The 16,293-nt window shown below is 64.6% G+C and overlaps 3 protein-coding genes across 3 annotated transcripts in view; 2 read left to right on the top strand and 1 right to left on the bottom strand.

Moving 5' to 3' along the window:
- Positions 1-1,990: 1,990 nt before the first annotated feature.
- On the top strand, positions 1,991-8,462 carry CDHR5 (cadherin related family member 5). The gene is made up of 15 exons (XM_021692196.1): positions 1,991-2,045; positions 2,139-2,314; positions 2,630-2,680; positions 4,080-4,172; positions 4,275-4,376; positions 4,489-4,599; positions 4,689-4,859; positions 5,460-5,550; positions 5,716-5,810; positions 5,907-6,107; positions 6,190-6,303; positions 6,381-6,468; positions 6,579-6,908; positions 7,468-7,673; positions 7,929-8,462. Exons 1-15 carry the CDS (start codon positions 1,991-1,993, stop codon positions 8,373-8,375), a joined length of 2,331 nt encoding a protein of 776 aa, XP_021547871.1. The 3' UTR covers positions 8,376-8,462.
- A 1,492-nt stretch (positions 8,463-9,954) lies between these two features.
- Positions 9,955-13,038, top strand: IRF7 (interferon regulatory factor 7). The gene is made up of 10 exons (XM_021692160.2): positions 9,955-9,993; positions 10,254-10,564; positions 10,648-10,810; positions 10,896-11,109; positions 11,399-11,454; positions 11,549-11,720; positions 11,903-11,980; positions 12,055-12,567; positions 12,655-12,773; positions 12,849-13,038. Exons 2-10 carry the CDS (start codon positions 10,545-10,547, stop codon positions 13,002-13,004), a joined length of 1,491 nt encoding a protein of 496 aa, XP_021547835.1. The 5' UTR covers positions 9,955-9,993; positions 10,254-10,544; the 3' UTR covers positions 13,005-13,038.
- A 575-nt stretch (positions 13,039-13,613) lies between these two features.
- Positions 13,614-16,293, bottom strand: part of PHRF1 (PHD and ring finger domains 1) — a 28,632-nt gene continuing 25,952 nt past the window's right edge. Inside the window, exons 15-19 of the mRNA XM_044919366.1 lie at positions 15,473-16,278; positions 15,044-15,201; positions 14,646-14,906; positions 14,438-14,566; positions 13,614-13,970 (exon numbers count right to left, since the gene is read on the bottom strand). Of these exons, the coding sequence (XP_044775301.1) occupies positions 13,827-13,970; positions 14,438-14,566; positions 14,646-14,906; positions 15,044-15,201; positions 15,473-16,278 (1,498 nt within the window). The 3' untranslated portion in view covers positions 13,614-13,826. The remainder of the gene's footprint in view (positions 13,971-14,437; positions 14,567-14,645; positions 14,907-15,043; positions 15,202-15,472; positions 16,279-16,293) is intronic.

The following is a 16,293-nucleotide window of genomic DNA, read 5'->3' as shown; positions in this document are numbered from 1 at the left end:
GCGCTAGCCCTGGGAGCGGGGGAACGGCGGCGGGTGGGCGCCCCCCCACCGCCAGGACTAATTCTGACTTGGGGCGGGGGGCAGCGAGCAGGACACAGAGAACAGCACGAGCCGGACCACGCCGGCGGAGGGCCGCCTCTGCCTGCACTGGCCGGGCACGTCCACCCTGCAGGCCTGGTGAGCACCACCGCCGTCCACGCCACCAGCTCCGGTCCCCGCGGGGCGCCCTGGGTCTGTGGCAGGAACCCGTCGCGGCAGCGGGCCAGGGGTGTGGGAAGGTGACACAGCGCTGGTGACCAGAGGAGGCCGTTTCCCCAGGTGGGCAGCAGTCTCCAGCCCCTAACCTGGCTGTCTCCACAGGATGCCCCTGAGGGAGCCCCTGGATCAGGCCTGGTCTCCCCAGCTGCCTCCTGGATCCCGGTCTGGGGCCACGTTTTCAGAGCCAGCCGTCCCTGCAGCGGAGGTGACACAGAAGACGTCCTGAGGAAGAAGGAACCTCCCCACCACCCCAAGGGGAGCGGAGTGGAGCCTGGGCAGGGGAGGGGGTGGGGAGGAGGAGGAGGGGTTGCACTTGTCACCAATAAAGGAGGAATTCAGACACCCGCCCTTGTGAGCTCACTCTGTGCCATTTCCCAGGGCAGGGCTGTCAGAATGCAGCGGGGGGCCTGACCGCAGCTTCTAGCACAATGGCCACACCCAGCTGCCCTTTAAACCTGGGAAGCCAGTGGGACGCCTCACCTCCCTTATCTCTCCTGTCCCGCTGACTGGGCTCCCCAGAGACCCATCTGCATCCCTGTCATCCGCTCAGCAAACACTCAGGAGCTCTGGGTGGGCGGGTGGGGGGCACAGGACGTCTGCCCTAGGGGCCATGTGTCGGCGTGTGGAGCAGGTGGGGAGGGAGTTGGGGGGCAAGGAGGCTCGGGCAGGAAGTGGTGATGGGCTCGCTGTCACCCGGGGGCCCAGGCGTCCTCTCCAAGCGAGTCGGGGCTCCTCTCCAGGCTCTGTGGTCTCACATGGCTTGACCCATCTGAGCCTGCGCAGTGGGGACCGCGATGGCACCCCAGGAGGAGCTGGGGCCTCTGGAAGCCATGGAGGCACCACCCGCACGGGGGGTGAGGCCAGGAGCCTGGGGGGTGTGCAGCCATCAGGCAAAGGCCTAGAGAGCAGAAGGGCCACAGCCCCCACCATCACAGCAGCCCCTCCCTCCTGTCCCCATCCAGCTGTGGGGGGGGCTTGGGGGTAGGGCAGCTGGGGGCCTGGGCCAAGGAGCCTTGCCAGAAACCCCTTTGTCAAACATCAGAACCCATGGGGACCCGGGCTCCCCCCAGGAACTCCCAGCACCCATCCCCATCTCTGTGGCCCTGCCCACCCCACCCCCTCGGAGGAAACGGGCTTGTTTCCAGGATAGGCAGGGGTGACCCTAGGACACAAACAGCCTTTTCCTTCCAGACCTAGACGGTTGGTGTGGGGAGAGGAGGTGCCCTGGAGGGCACACCTGGAGGGCACACCTGGGGCCTGAACCTTGCTCCAAGATGATTCTGGCAGAAGGGGCCAGCAGAGGGGCAGCCGGGGTTGGGAGGGAGGGGTGGGTACAGCCAACACAGAAGCCAGGCCTGAGCCCCTGCCCCAGTCCCTACCCCCCCAGCCCCTAACCCCCTGCCCCAGCTTCTGCCCACCCAGCCACGCCCCCCAGCCGCCTCCCCAGGCCCACTCAGGTGTCCTGAGCACCTTCTGCGTCATGCCTCGATGTCTGAGAGCTGAGCCCCGTTGGCCCCTGCGTGTGGCCCAGCTCTGGTGGGGAACCACTGGATCTCCCCCTCCCGGCAACAGGCCAGGCCTGGCCAGGCGGCCAGCGGGAACCCCCTTGGTGGAGGCCGGTGGCTCATAAAGGATCATAATGTGGGGCGGTGCCTGGCAGGGGCGAAGGTCGCCCAGGCTGAGACGCCACCACCAGCTGCTCAGAGGGTCCGGCCGGCTGACGGCCGCCGAGATGGGCGCTTGGGCCCTGCTGCTGCCACTGCTCATGGCCACGGCTCAGGCCCAGGGTACCTGTGGGGCAGGGGCAGGTGGACTGGGCGGCCGGCAGGCAGGCAGGCAGGCGCCGGGAGGGTACTGACCTTTCCTCTCCAACTTTCCAGTCTGCTCTGTGAACAACAACTTTTTCGAAGTCCAGGAGAACACGAATCAGAGCGGGCCCCTGGCTGACATCTACGTCCCCAAGGGCCAGCAGGTGACCCTCGGGCCGTCGTCCACCCCCTACGCGTTCTGGATCCAGGGGACTCAGCTGTTTCTCAATGTGACTCCTGACTATGAGGTGCAGACGGCAGACCTGGGCGGGGCACCCCAGTGGGGGCCGCTGGGTGGCTCACCCTCCACAGGACCTGTGTGTCCACCACACCCCTCCCCGGACAAGGGCATCCAGGGGTCTGAGGCTTCTGTGCCCACCCCCCCCAGGCAACGACTGACCCCTCTTGGGTCCCAAGGCGGGTAGGGCCGTTGGGGGATGGAGCTGCCTGAGCCCCCGATGCCCTCTGGGGGCCCTCTCTGCCTGTCTCCTCACTTGTGACGTGGGGCCAGCGTGCTGTGGTCAGCTGGGCAGGTGATCCCCGACACCCCTCTGCCCCCTCAGGAGAACACGATGCTGCAGGCGCAACTGGAATGCAGAAGTGGCGACACCGTGGTGAGTACCCCCGAGTCCCCCGGCCCCCTTGTGGCCTCCCTCAACCTGTGGCATCAACACACTCCAGGCTCGGACCTCTGCACTCTGCTCAGCCTGGTCCAGGGCCACTCCCTGTGGTATGTTGGCGTCCACACTTCCTCCAGCCCAGCCTCTGCCCGAGATGCAGACCCCCAGCAGAGACTGCCCAACACGGAAGGCACCTCACCCTGCCAGTTCCCTCCCGCCATCTTCTCCCCCACATCTCTCTGTCGACAAGCAAGTCTGTGGGCTCTGCCTCAAGCTGGACTCCAAACCAACCAGAACCTTGGCCACCAGCATCTCCTTTCTGGAAACTTCCAACTGGCAACTGGTCTGCTTGCTCCTCTCTTGGCCTTGGCCAGTCCGCTCTCAGTGTGGCAGAACGCTCTGATCAAGCAAATGGACGCCTTCGGCTGCTTTCTCACTCAGAGTCGAGGCCAAATGGATTGTGCGGTGGGCAAGGCTGGGTGCATGGACCCCGACCCCACTCGGGCTGGCCTTGAGCCCTCTCCCCAGATGTGCACCTGCCTCCCTCTCTCACGGTCTCGCGTCTTCACTCCAAGATCACCTTCTCAGAGAAGCACTGACCACTCTGTTCTAAGCTGCAAGCCCGGCCCCCACGCTCCTGCCATCTCGGCAGGAGCCACTGACCATGGTCTCCTGTGCTCGGAGCCCCTGGGTGCCCCCACCCGAACACTGCAGCACACCACCCACAGATATCTCGGGATGAGTCTCTAAAAGATAAGAACACTTCTTAAACATAAACATAATATTGTTGCCACCTGGAAAAAGGAACTCCTCAGCATCACGTGACACCTGATGTCTGCCCTTTCCCACAGTAACAGAGACCCCAGCAAAGCCCACCTATTGAGACTGGCTGCTACTTCTCTAAAGCGCCCTCCTTCTTTCCTCCCTCCCTCCCTCCCTCCCTCCCCCTTCCCTCTCTTCCTCCCTTCCTCCCTTCCTCCCTTCTTCTCTTTCTAGTTTGGTTGTTGAAGTCATCTCTACCCCCAACATGGGGCTTGAACTCACAACCCGAAATCAAGAGTCATTTTCTCCTCCCACTGAGCCAGCCGGGCTACCCTCTTAAGCCTCTTTCAATCTATGGGTTCTCCTTTCTTCCTTTTCTTTGAGAATTATTTTTGAAGCAATTCAAGTGTTTTACCACTGTTCTCATTTGGGACTTTGCCGGCGCCCCCACCCCACCCAGCCCCTGTGCTCTTTTCCTCCAGGGCACTGGCCACCGTGTGTGCTGCAGAATTGCTGTCTGTGGTCTGTGTGTAGTCCCTGCAGAGCAGGGGCCCTGGGCAGACGGCTTGTCGTGTGCACTGTACCCCGGCCATCAGAGCACACTGCTGCTGACTCCACCCTGTCCCCACAGGTGACCCAGCTGAGAGTGCTGGTGTCCGTGCTGGACATCAATGACAACGCGCCCGAGTTCCCCTTTAAAATCAAGGTGAAGAAAATACCTGAGGTGAGTGAGAGGAGCCTGGGGTGAGGGGTCAGCGGCTTGGCCTCAGGGATCCGTCTGTGGGGGTCAAGGGTGTAGCCAAGCCACTCCCCCTGCATCCCCCAGGACACTAAAGTGAATACCACTGTCATCCCTGAGACGGAACTGGAGGCCCGGGATCTCGACAAGGATGACATCTTGTTCTATACCCTCCAGGAAGTGACCCCGGTCAGTGTCATCCCCCCCACCCCTACACCAACTCCAAACCCCCCCTTCGAGGATCCCCCCTCTCTGTGTCCTCCCAGGGTCCCAGGCTGAGTCCCGTCCTCTGCCTCCCCAGGGCGCCAGTAACTTCTTCTCCTTGGTGGGTACCAACCTCCCTGCCCTGCGGCTGGACCAGCCACTGGACTTCTACTCATGGCAGAACATTACCTTCCGGCTGCTGGTGCGGGTGAGCAGGCCCGGATGCTCAGGTCCCCACCCGAGCTGCCCCCGGCCCTGGACCCCCAGGCCTGATCCAGCCAGGCTCCGCTGTTGCAGGACACACAGGAGGAGAATGCAGAGCCCAGCCACACGGCCACAGCCACCTTGGAACTGAAGGTGCAGCCTGCTGACCTTCGCCCCCCCTGGTTCCTGCCCTGTGGCTATTCAGACCCTTACATCTGCATCAACGCTGAGTACCACGGGGCTGTCCCCCTGGGGCACAAACTGGTACTAGGGGCAGGAAGGGGGCAGGATGGGCATCGGGGTGGGGCCTGGGGCCATGGGGCCAAATTTGGTTGCGATTTTCATACGAACGTTCCTCTGAAAGCCAATCCCACCCAACCACGCGGTGGTGAGTGGTGAGCAAACCCTGTGAACGTAGGTGCGGCGGTCCTGGGGCAGAGCCAGGCAGCGCCTTGGGAACCCAGTGAAGTGGGCTGGGAGGGTGGTGGTGTGGAGGGGCCACGGCGCTGCTCCAGGGGGCAGCTGCGTCTCTGACCAGCTGACGTCCCTGCTCCGGCCCGAGAGGCCCAGGGAGGCACCGGAGGACAGCGGGGCCTGGACACGGGCTCCAGGGCCTCCCACCCTATGGAGAGGCCTGAGTCTGACTCCCTGTGACCTCTCCCTGTCCCGTGTGTGCTAGCTCTTGAAACTCCTGTCATTCAGATCAATCAGATGTCTTTGAGCAAATTAACTCAGTAGCAACGGATCGCGAGGCGTGTGGTGGGCAATCGTGCAAAAGACGAGTTTCCCCTTGAGGGAGCCGGAGGGTGAGCTGGGGCTGTCACAGCAGCCCCACGGCGTCTCCTCCTGTCCTTGTCCCTGCAGCCAGCCCCCCTCGTCCTACGTCCTGGGCCCATCCACGCCGTGGACGGGGATCAGGGCATCAACCAGCGCATCCTCTACAGCATTATGCAGGGTGAGTGCGGGCCAGACCCCTGCTTCTCTCCCCATCCTGTGCCCCATCCCCACCTTGGGCTGAGGACATCCCAGGGGACTTGCCATATGGGCAGAGCCAGCTGGGACCTTAGCCCTCAGGCCACTGGAGGGGGCAAGAGGCCAAGCCTTCCCACCAACCTCGCAGGACAAGATGGCACGTTTGCCATCGATGCTGACTCGGGCAACCTTACCATGACCAGAAGCGTCCCCAGCCCAAAGACCTTCACTCTGCTGGTCAAGGTGGGTGCCCTGAGCCTCCATGGCATTCCTGAGCCTCAGGCTGCAGGACTTGTCCTTCAAGGACCCGCTGGTCGCTGAGGCATCCCTTACCCCCAGGGTGAACAGGCAGACCGTGCCCGCTACTCGGTGACCTGGGTCAGGATCGAGGCCCGAAATGCCACTGGGAGCCTACCCTACTTCCCCAAGAGCCAGTACCGGGGCCGGGTGGCGCGCGGCTCTGGAGCAGGCGTGGAGGTCAAAGACACAACCGCCCCCTCCCTGCCTCTGAGGATCTGGGCCCAGGACCCTGACTTTCCGGTAGGCACCAGCCCCACTGCAGGTGGGTTGGGGGGGGGTCACGGGGGCAGCCTGGACCCAGGACTCACTGGGCAGTGTCCAGGACCTCAACTCTGCCATCACGTATCGCATCACCAATAACACCAACTTCCGGATGGATGGCGAGACTGTGCTGACCGCTGCCCTGCTGGCCGATGAGGGGGTCTTCTATGCAGAGGTAAGGGCAGGGGGGCATCTCCAAGGGGCAGGGGTTAAGGCGGGGCCTGCAAGGGACAAGCCCCCTTTCTGCTCCAGGTCGAGGCCAATAACACAGTGACCACAGGCACAGCAACCACTGTGGTGGAAATACAGGTGCTGGAGTGGGAGGAGCCCCCGCCCACAGGTGAGTCAGCGGGACCCACCCCAGGCGACGGCTCAGCCCAGGTGGTGGCTTCCCTGGGGCAGGCATGCTGGGGGCAGAGGCAAGCCCGAATCCTGTCCCTGGCCCCCCAGGTCCCTCCGGTCCCCCAGAGACCCCCACATCCCCAGAGGCTGGAGGAACAACCAGGCCCTCAAGCAGCACCACTTTGGAAGCCCCCAGACCCCCAGGGCCCTCTCAGGGACCCTCTACGACCAGCCCTGGGGGGGGCACTGGCCCACATCTCCCCTCAAGCACAACTCTGAGGCCACTTGCCTCATCTACGCCCGGGGGGCCCCCCAGTGTGGGAACCAGCACCTTCCTCCCATCAGCCTCACCCAGCGGGGGCTCAACACAGACGCTAAAGCCAGGAACCTCTCAGCCGATGATGCCCCCTGGGCCCAGCAGGACCCCACAGACCTCAGGTAGCACCTCCCATTTGCCCCAGAGTCACCCTTACATTCCCTGACTCATACTCCGAGTGGTCCTGGGATTCACAGTAGGGCAGGGCCCACCCCAGGGTGGCCCAGCCTGACCACACTGACCATGAAATCCCAGGGGGGTTCTGCTCTGGTCTGGACAGAGACAGGTTCTGGGGGCCCCGACAAGGTAACCTGGGGAAGCTGTATGGAGGATGGGGCAGAAGCCAGATTTGGGGTCCAGGGGGCCCTACAATTCCAGGCTCTTCTCTCCACGGACCCCAGCATTGCCTTCATGGCCCTTCCTACGGTGCTGGACCCCCGCCTTCCACTGGGAGCTGGTGGGCACTGACCCCCATCTCCCCTCCCTTCCTTCAGCAGCCTCCCCAAGGGCCCCTGGGAACACACAGCTCCTCAGCTGGGGGGTGAGTGGTGCCATTCCCCAGAACCTCAGCTCTGGGAGGATACCAGGCCTGGCTTGTTGCCAGGGCATCCAGAGCCTGGAGCCGGTCAGGAGGGGAAGAGCTTGGGTGCTAACGGTAAGTGGGTGGTGTGTTGCTGGCAGGGCCACCCCAAACTGGAGGAGGCAGCACTCCGGGGAATGGCGAGCCAGGGATCAGCCAAGTTGAGGACAGGCGCTTCTCTGTCGTGGACATGGCGGCCCTGGGCGGGGTGCTGGGCGCGCTGCTTCTTCTGGCTCTGATTGCCCTCCTTATCCTCATCCACAAGCACTACGGCCAACCGCTCAAGTGTTGCTCCGGAAAAGCTCCGGTGAGGCCCTAGGGGTTGGGGTGCCAGGACCGGAGAGGGACAGATGGAGAGGGAGAGGTGGGGGGGGAGGGGGCAGAGGTGAGGAAAGATGGGGTGTAGACATCACAGTCCACAAAATGGGGAGGAGGCCGAAAGAGGCGAGAGAAAGGAAGGACTAGCCTGGATCCTTGTCTCTGGGGAAGGCACCAGGGGTGGGGGTCCCACCCAGGCTTGGGGTCCTGGTTGATGCCCTGGCTGTCCCTGTCCCCTCCCCAGGATCGCCAGCCCCTCCGCTTTGACAACCAGGCCTTTGTTGCCCCCCAAGAGGACAACTGGGCGCCAGCTCCCCGCTCCTCACCTGGCCCCACCCGGGCTGCGGCCCCGGAGCCCCCGGAGCCCCCGGAGCCCCCGGAGCCTGCGCTCCCAGAGCCCCCCAGCGCCGCGGCCCCGCGCCCTGCCTCAGAGTCCCCCGAGGTGGCCCGCGATGGAGGCGGCCCAGCGGCTGTGAGGTCCATCCTGACCAAAGAACGGCGGCCCGAGGGCGGCTACAAGGCCGTGTGGTTCGGGGAGGACATTGGGGCTGAGGCCGACGTGGTGGTCCTCAACACGCCCGCCTCAGACGCGGCCCGCGCCGCCGACTCTGGCAGCGAGGTAAGCAGCGACGAGGACGCGGACGCGGATGCTGACGACGACGCGCCGGACGCCGGCTCCACCTACGTCTAGTTCGGCTCCCCGCCTCCCCCGCGGGCCGGCCCTGAGGTCGGCCGGGGCCGCTCGCCCCCACGCCACGGCGCACAATAAAGCGACAATTTCCAAGCTCGGCTGCGCGCGAGTCCCCCCGGAGCTGCCGGCCGTGGGAGGGGACGGCGTGGCCCGCCCGCGCCACACACCCCCTCCCCCCCTCCGGCCCCGGGTCCTCCGCGGCCGCGCCGGGTGTGAGCTGGGACCTCCCCCTGCCCCTGCCTGGAGCGCAGCGCCGCTTCCCGTAAACCACCTGCTGCGCCCGCTGTCCGCGGGGCTTCCCAGGCCAGCGCCAGCTGGCGGCCCAAGTTCCTCTCCTGGCCTAACCACGGTCGCAGGAGGGGGGGCACCCTGCACTGCGGATCCCCCACCTCCCCACCCGACAGGAAGATTCTTGGCCTGGGGGTAACTGAGGAGCCACCTCAGGAACACTCATTTTGGAAAGCAAGTTCCGTCCGGGTGCCAGCCAGTGCGCCTGTGAGGTCCCGTGGGGGCAGGAAACGCCCGGTGCTCGGTGCGAAGAGGCACCCGGCCCTGGCGCCTGGACTGTGACCTGTGGCTCTGTGCAGGGGCTCCCCGGGTGAGGGGAGCTGGGAGCAGTGGCTGCAGGCCATGGGCCAGGGTCGCAGGTGGGCCCGGCTGTGAGGGGAACCAGAGCCCCCTCTGCTGGCTTCGTTGGGACAGGACCGCAGGCAGGACTTCACCACCACACTGTCCCTTCGGGGTCATCGGTGTTTTTCCTAATGAAAAGGCACCACGAATTCCTTTCCAAATGTCTTATTCTCAAGGGTATATGAGTATTCTTGTCTGAACAATTCTCAAGATTCCAAAGGCAGCGGGGTGGGGGCACCTGGTTGGCTCAGTCGGTTACCTGGTGCACTCTGGATTTCTGCTCAGGTCATGATCTCTGGGTCCCGGCATCCAGCTGGGGTAGGGCTCTGCCCTCAGTGGGGAGTCCGCTCGGAGACCCTAACCCTCTGCCCCTCCCTTCCCCTCGCGTGCCCACAAGCTCTCTAAATAAAATGAAAATCTTAAAAAAAAAAAAATCCCAAGGGGGGGCCTAGGTGGCTTAGTCGGTTGAGCACCCCACTCTTGATCTCAACTCGGGTCTTCATGGCAAAGATTCAACGGTTGGGCTCCACTCTGGGCGTGGAGCCTACTTAAAAAGAAAGAAAAAAAAGAATCCAAACGGTAGGGCTGCCACTTGCGCAACGCCCTCCTCCATGACCCACTTTCCTGGAAAAAAGAAGAGCCTGGTTTTGTGTGGGGTCTTCAGCTTACCCCGCTGCCTCCCCACCCCCGTTAGTTGCCAGAGGCCGCCTGTCCCAACCCTGCATGTGCCGGGGGTGCTCCTTGAGGGAGAGGAGTGACTGGACCCCGCAGGACCGGCCACTCCTGCCGCTCCTGCACGACCCCCACCCGCACCCAGGAACCTGCGCGGGGGGTCCTGGGGAACTCCAACACACAAGGGAACCCGCCACCAGAGCACGTGACTTCCTCGGCTGCAGCTGCAGCCCCGCCCCCGGCCCGTCCCCATAAAAGCGCTTGTTCCCAGCCTCTCGGGGAGACGAACCTTCCCGCCCGGCGGCCCGGCACGCAGGTACTCGGACCCCTGGCCCGCGTGGAGCGCGAGGGCAGTGCAGAGCAGGGCGGTGGCGGGGAGGGTCCGGTCCCGGGAGTCGGGGCGGGATTGGGAGGTGGGGGTCGCACGCTGACCGGCCGCAGGCCGCAGGTCGCGAGCAGCGGAGCCCTCACTTCCCGGCTTAGGGCTTAGGTTTCGCTTTCCCGGCGCGCGCGGTTTCGCTTTCCCGGCGCGCCGGGCACGCCCCACCCCTGGCGGTTCTGGTGGTGTCTCTGCAGGGCCCCCCAGCGCCCTCCCGCCCGGGTCTGGGTGCTGGCTCAACACCTGTGACTTCACGTGTGTGCGCCCCCACATTTGTGGTCACATCAGCGCCACCGCTGCCCAGAACCCCACACCTCGGCAACGTCGTGGCCATCAGCCCCCAACCACATCTGTGGTCCCAACGCCTGTAACAGCTGGACCACACCATCTAACGCTTCCCACCTGTGCTAACACCTGCCTGCCGGCCGTGACCACCCCTCCCGCGGAGGGCCCACCTGCCTCTCCACGCCAGTCCTTTGCAGGGAGCGATGGCCGTGGCTCCTGACAGGTGAGCGCCCGTCCCACCCCGCGGTGCGCGGCCACACCGCCTGGCCGCCCGCACCCTGACCCGGCCGGTCGCCCCGCCCGCAGGGGGCCCCCGCGCCTGCTGTTCGGAGACTGGCTTCTGGGGGAGGTCAGCAGCGGCCGCTACGAAGGCCTGCGGTGGCTGGACGCGGCCCGCACACGCTTCCGCGTGCCCTGGAAGCACTTCGCGCGGAAGGACCTGGGAGAGGCTGACTCGCGCATCTTCAAGGTGGGACCCCAACCCAACCAGGTGGGAGGGCCGGCCCAGGCCCTGGCCCGCGCCCCCAGGCTCCGCCTTCTACCCCCCTCCCCAGGCCTGGGCTGTCGCCCGCGGCAGGTGGCCGCCCAGCAGTGGCGGCGGCGGAGGTGACCAGTTGGCCCTGGAGGGCGCACTCCGCGCCAGCTGGAAGACGAACTTCCGCTGTGCGCTGCGCAGCACGCAGCGCTTTGTGATGCTGCAAGACAACTCGGGGGACCCCACTGACCCACATAAAGTGTACGGGCTCAGCTCCAAGCTGGGGTGGAGAGGTGAGAAGCCCCAGGGGAGGGCAGCCGTCTAGGGGGCAGGACGTTCAGGGCAGAGACACGGTGCTGCGAGGCACTGGAGACAGCCTCTGGGGCAGATTCGTGCTTTCAGAAAGTGGCCTCCAAGAGGCTGGTGCCAGGTTGTTGGGGAGGGCAGGGAAAGCTGATTTGGCCTGCTGGGATTAATGGCAGGGGACACCCAGCTCTGAGGGCCTACCCAGGGACACACACCGAAGTGTCCCACTCCAGCATCTCATCCCACACTCCCCTGATCCCAATCCTCTCTCGGAAGGTGCGGGCATTCACCAGGGGGAGGAGAAGACCCTTGAAGATGCCCTACCCTTGATGGTAAGATCGTGCTGCCCTCCTCGCTCCCAGGTCGGGGCTGCCCCTTCTCATGGGGCTGGGGCGCTGCTTACACTGGCCCTCTCTTCCCCTGCAGGGCGGGCTCCCTAGGCTCGGGCTGAGCCCTGAGCCCTGTGCCCCAAGCCACCTTTCTGGCCCAGCTGGCAATGCTGAGGACCTCTTGCTCCAGGCTCTAGAGCAGAGCTGCCTGGAGGACCATCTGCTGGAAGCTGCATGGGGGGTGGACCCAGTACCCCCAGAGGCTCCTGGTGAGAGGCTGTGTTGGGTGGGGGTGCTCAGCCTTGCAGGGTTCCATGCCACAGGTCAGGAGCAGGTAGGATGGCAGAGTCCCTGTGGAGAGGGAGAGGGTGGGGGTGGGGGTGGGAGTGAGGAGGGAGCCAGCCACAGCTGGGCCAGTATAGCTGTTCCCAGCCGTCATTCTCCCCCTCAGGCCCGGAGCTCCCAGACATGGAGCCGTCCCTGCCAGGGGCAGTCAAGACAGCCCCCTGGCACCAGGCCCAGGTGACAGGTGAGAGGAGCCAGGGGTGTGTGAAGGAGGGAGGGGCTGGGGGACCAGGTGCCAGCTCAAGCTTTCCTCCCCAGATGCAGGCTCAGCCCCGGCCCTGGAGCCCTGGCAGCCCCCCCAAGAGGTGGAGCCTTGCCCCCCAGGAGCCGGTGAGCAGGTGCTGCTCAGGCCCAGCTGCTCACAGCCCGGACCACAGGCAGAGCCCAGCCTGAGGGCCCTGGATGTGACCATCATGTACAAGGGCCGCACAGTGCTGCAGGACGTGGTGTGGCATCCAAGCTTCGTGTTCCTGTACGGGCCCCCGAGCCCGGCTGCCACGGCCATGGAGCCCCAGCACGTGGCCTTCCCGAGCCCGGCCGAGCTCCCTGACCAGAAGCAGCTGCACTACACAGAGAAGCTATTGCAGCACGTGGCCCCTGGCCTGCAGCTGGAGTTGCGGGGGCACGGGCTGTGGGCCCGGCGCCTGGGCAAGTGCAAGGTCTACTGGGAGGTGGGCGGGCCCCTGGGCTCTGCCAGTCCCTCCACAACCCCCCGCCTGCTGCAGAGGAACCAGGACACCCCCATCTTCGACTTCAGCACCTTCTTCCGAGGTCAGTGACACACCTGACCTGGGGCCGTGCCGTCCCTGCCCCCTCCTGTCCTGCTGGGGCCCTGTTCACCAGAGTCCTATCCTGCAGAGATGATGGAGTTCCGGGCGCGCCGGCGTCGGGGCTCCCCACACTACACCATCTACCTGGGCTTTGGGCAGGACCTGTCAGCTGGGAGGCCCAAGGAGAAGAGCCTGGTCCTGGTGAAGGTGAGGCCTGGGGTCCTGGGGGTAAGGCCGCATGCAGCCCCTTTGTGGCCTGACGACACCCTCCCCTCCCCACAGCTGGAGCCACGGCTGTGCCGGGCACATCTGGAGTGCGTGCAGCGAGAAGGGGTGTCCTCCCTGGACAGCAGCAGCCTCGGCCTCTGCCTGTCCAGCTCCAACAGCCTCTACGAGGACCTTGAGCACTTCCTCATGGAGGTGGAGCAGCCGGCTTGAGGACCAGACCCCTCTCCAGCCCAATAAAAAGGACTCAAAAAAAAAAAAAGACTCAAGAATCCCACTGGTGTCCTGACCAGGGGTGGGCTCAGGGTTGGGGCTGGAGCTCAGAAGGGGCACCACAGACTTCCCGGGAGCCCACAAGACCTACAGGCCCAGGAAGGGAGGTGACCACCCCTGCCCCCACCCACTCTCCTCTGTCTTCACAATGAAGAAACAGGCCACACACTTTAGAGCCAACAAACTCTACTCAAAGCATACAAAACGCTCTGGGAACAGCAGACGTTTGCTCCTGGCAGCTGTGCTGGCAAGGGGGGGGGCACCATGAATGGCTGACTCTGTGCTGTGCGCAGGGCCCCTGCCTTCTAGACCCACCAACACTGCGCTCTGGTTCGTGGGAGGCAGCAAACACGAGCGTCACTTACAGAGCGGAACAACAGAAAACTGGGGCATGGCCTTCTCTTATTACTATAGAAAATAAAATCGGGCCATCTGTGAGAAGGGACAAGGAGCTCCTTCCACCCCCCAGGCCCCTCCTGATCACCAAAGGCTTCACCTTTCAAGTACTGAGTCAATCGAGAAGTTTCTAAAGATAATCCATTTTTGATAAATTAGAACACAATGGAAACTGTGTATCTATAATATACATATAAAAAAGTCCAGTTTTAAACTGTGAGCAGGACAGGTGCACAGACCACATGTGATCACGGTAACCCTGAATTCAGGAGTGCTGGCTGGGCGTCTTCAGAGGTTTCTGCTTCTGCCACTCCCAACAGAATCACTCAGGGGCAGGGGCCAGCAGCCCCAGCTCCGCGCCCAGCCTCAGCTCTCGGCGCCCTGTGCGGGCGCCTCCTCACCGGCCTCAGCCCTCCGGTGCCGGCGCATGTGTCTGTACTTGTCCACGTAGGCCTTGACCAGGTTGCCCACCTTCACGGGGTTGATCTCCCCACTCTTGCTGTGGCATATCTGGGGGCGTGGGGGAGAGGCACAAATGACCCAGAAGCCTCCCCGGGGATCACAGGGACTGAGCCCGCAGGGTCCCCATCACAAGGCACACAGCGGGGCACCCCCCCCCCCGGCTGGGTCCCCCTCGCACAGCTGCTGAGGGTCCATCTCCCAGCCAGAGACATGTGGCCGGCGTGCCACACATTTGGCCCTGACGCCCTGGGCTCTCGCTTTCCCACCTGCAAGTGTGGTGTGTTATGTACCTTCTGTTATTCGCCCGCTGAACAGGTGACAGGGACACAGTCCTGTCCCCTCACAAATACCAATGCTTACTTAGCCTGAGCATCTCCGAGCCACGGTGACAGGAGAACAGAAGTGGCCTCTGGCAGCATGACCACGCTGCCCCAGCCCTCACTGTGCAGCCCTAGGCCGGTACCCCGCAGTCTGGGTCAGCAGGCGGCGGCACAGACCCACCCACCCGCACCCACCTTCTGCACGGCCTTGCGAAGAATATCCTTGTACTCTTCCTTGGTCACCTCCCTCTTCTGATAGAAGGGCTTGATGGCCAGCTTCACCTCCTCCACCGCCCGCTCCTGCATGTGCAGCTTCTTCATGTACTGAGAGCAAGCACACGTGTGACCGCCCTGCCTGGGGGCCACACGGCCCGCCCCCGCCGGAGGGGGGGCCCGGACTCACCTCCTCATTCTTGGCCTTCTCTGCAGCAGGCCTGGGAGTGGCCGACCTCTCCTCAGAGTTGCCGGTGCCGGGGGCATAGCTGGCTGACTCGGGGGCTGTGGTCAGGGCCGTGGGCACTGGGGCTGGGCTCTGTGCGACCCCGCAGCTCGCCACGGGAAGGCTCCCTTGCAGAATAAACTGGACTGTGGGCTGGCTGGCTGGTGCGTACGGCGGGAGACTCACGGGCAGAGCTGGGGCAGGGGGCAGGTTGGGTGTATAAACCTGGACAGAAATACGGACAGCTCAGGGCAGCGCTCCCCACCCCCACAGCAGGAAGAGCCCCGGACAGAGAGGGAAGTCCTCAGCCCCAGCCTGTGTGGCCTCGCGCCAGCTCACGTCCCTCCAGCCCAGGCACTTACCTGAGAGGGCTCAGCGTCGGGGAAGCTGGACTCTGGAAGTGTGTATCCGGGGGGAGGGGGCTCAGAGAAGGATGCCTGCTGGAACCCCACCGAGGGGCCCATGTCTTCTGTTTCCAGGACCCCTTCCCGGGGCTTCTGGGGCCTGTGGAGCGGCGTCCCTGAGGGCCAACACAGGGGAGGTGGGTGCTCTGTGGCCACCCTGGGCCAGAAGCTGCTTCCTGGCTGGAAAATTCCAGAAAAGCATCCCAGCAGCAAGGACCACAGGCCAGGACGCAGCCACCTCGCTGCCCCACGGCCTACGCTGCCCCAGTGACCAAAGAGGTCCGCGTGCCACCCCCACCCCCAAACACACACACACACACAAACCAGTGGCCTTCCTCCCACGCTGCCCCAGTCCACCCCCAGAAGTGCTTGCAGGACCCTACTCACGCAGGCCTCGCTCCTCGGCAGGGGCACCGCTCTCGGCCTCCTGGAGGTTCCAGGTGACTCTCTTCACCAGGGCTTTAGCCCGCAGCAAGGGGGTCTGAGAGGGGCCTTCCTCCTTCCCCACGGGCACCCCGCCCACAGCCTGGCTTCCCAGGGTGCTGGGCACCACGGCAGCCCCAGCGGCGTCCTGCTGGAGCAGGGGCTTCTCTTCGGGGCTCTGTGCCCGGGGCAGGGGCTGTGCAGCGTCTTCGCCATGGATCAGCGACACCTCCCGTCTGATTACAGCCACTGCCAGGCTGGTGTCCGGCTGCTGGCTGGCTGGGGGCACGGAAGGAGTGGGTGGGAAGTGCCGCTCCGGGGAGGAGTCTGTGCTCTCTGGGGAGGGTGGGGAACTCATGTCATCCAGCTGCATGAAGAAGGCTTCGCTCGAAAAATCCTCAAAGATGTGCCCTGCCTCGACAGAGTCACCGTAATCCAGATCCTCGGGCGGACACTCAGCCGGTACCTCTGGAACGGCCTTGTGGGCTTCGGCCCCTGCTGGGCAGGCGTCTGCTCCCACTGAGGCCAGTGGCCTGGCTGGTTGCTCCCTGTCCGGCTTCTGCCCTTCCGCGGGAGCGGCTGCCAACTTCCTCTCTGGGGAGCGAGGCCTCGGCCGCTTCTCACGGGAACGAGGGCGCTGGTACTCCCGGGACCTATGCTCCGTGCTTGGCGACCTTGGTGACCTGGACCTACGCTTCCTCCTCTCGTGGGAGCCCCAGCTGGTGCGCGGCCGCTCCCGGCTCCTCTCCCGTGGGCTCCTCTCCCGTGGGCTCCTCTCCCGTGGG

Source organism: Neomonachus schauinslandi, chromosome 11, assembly GCF_002201575.2.
Source record: "Neomonachus schauinslandi chromosome 11, ASM220157v2, whole genome shotgun sequence".
NCBI classification, from domain to species: domain Eukaryota; kingdom Metazoa; phylum Chordata; class Mammalia; order Carnivora; family Phocidae; genus Neomonachus; species Neomonachus schauinslandi.
This window is presented reverse-complemented; position numbering and strand designations above follow the sequence as displayed.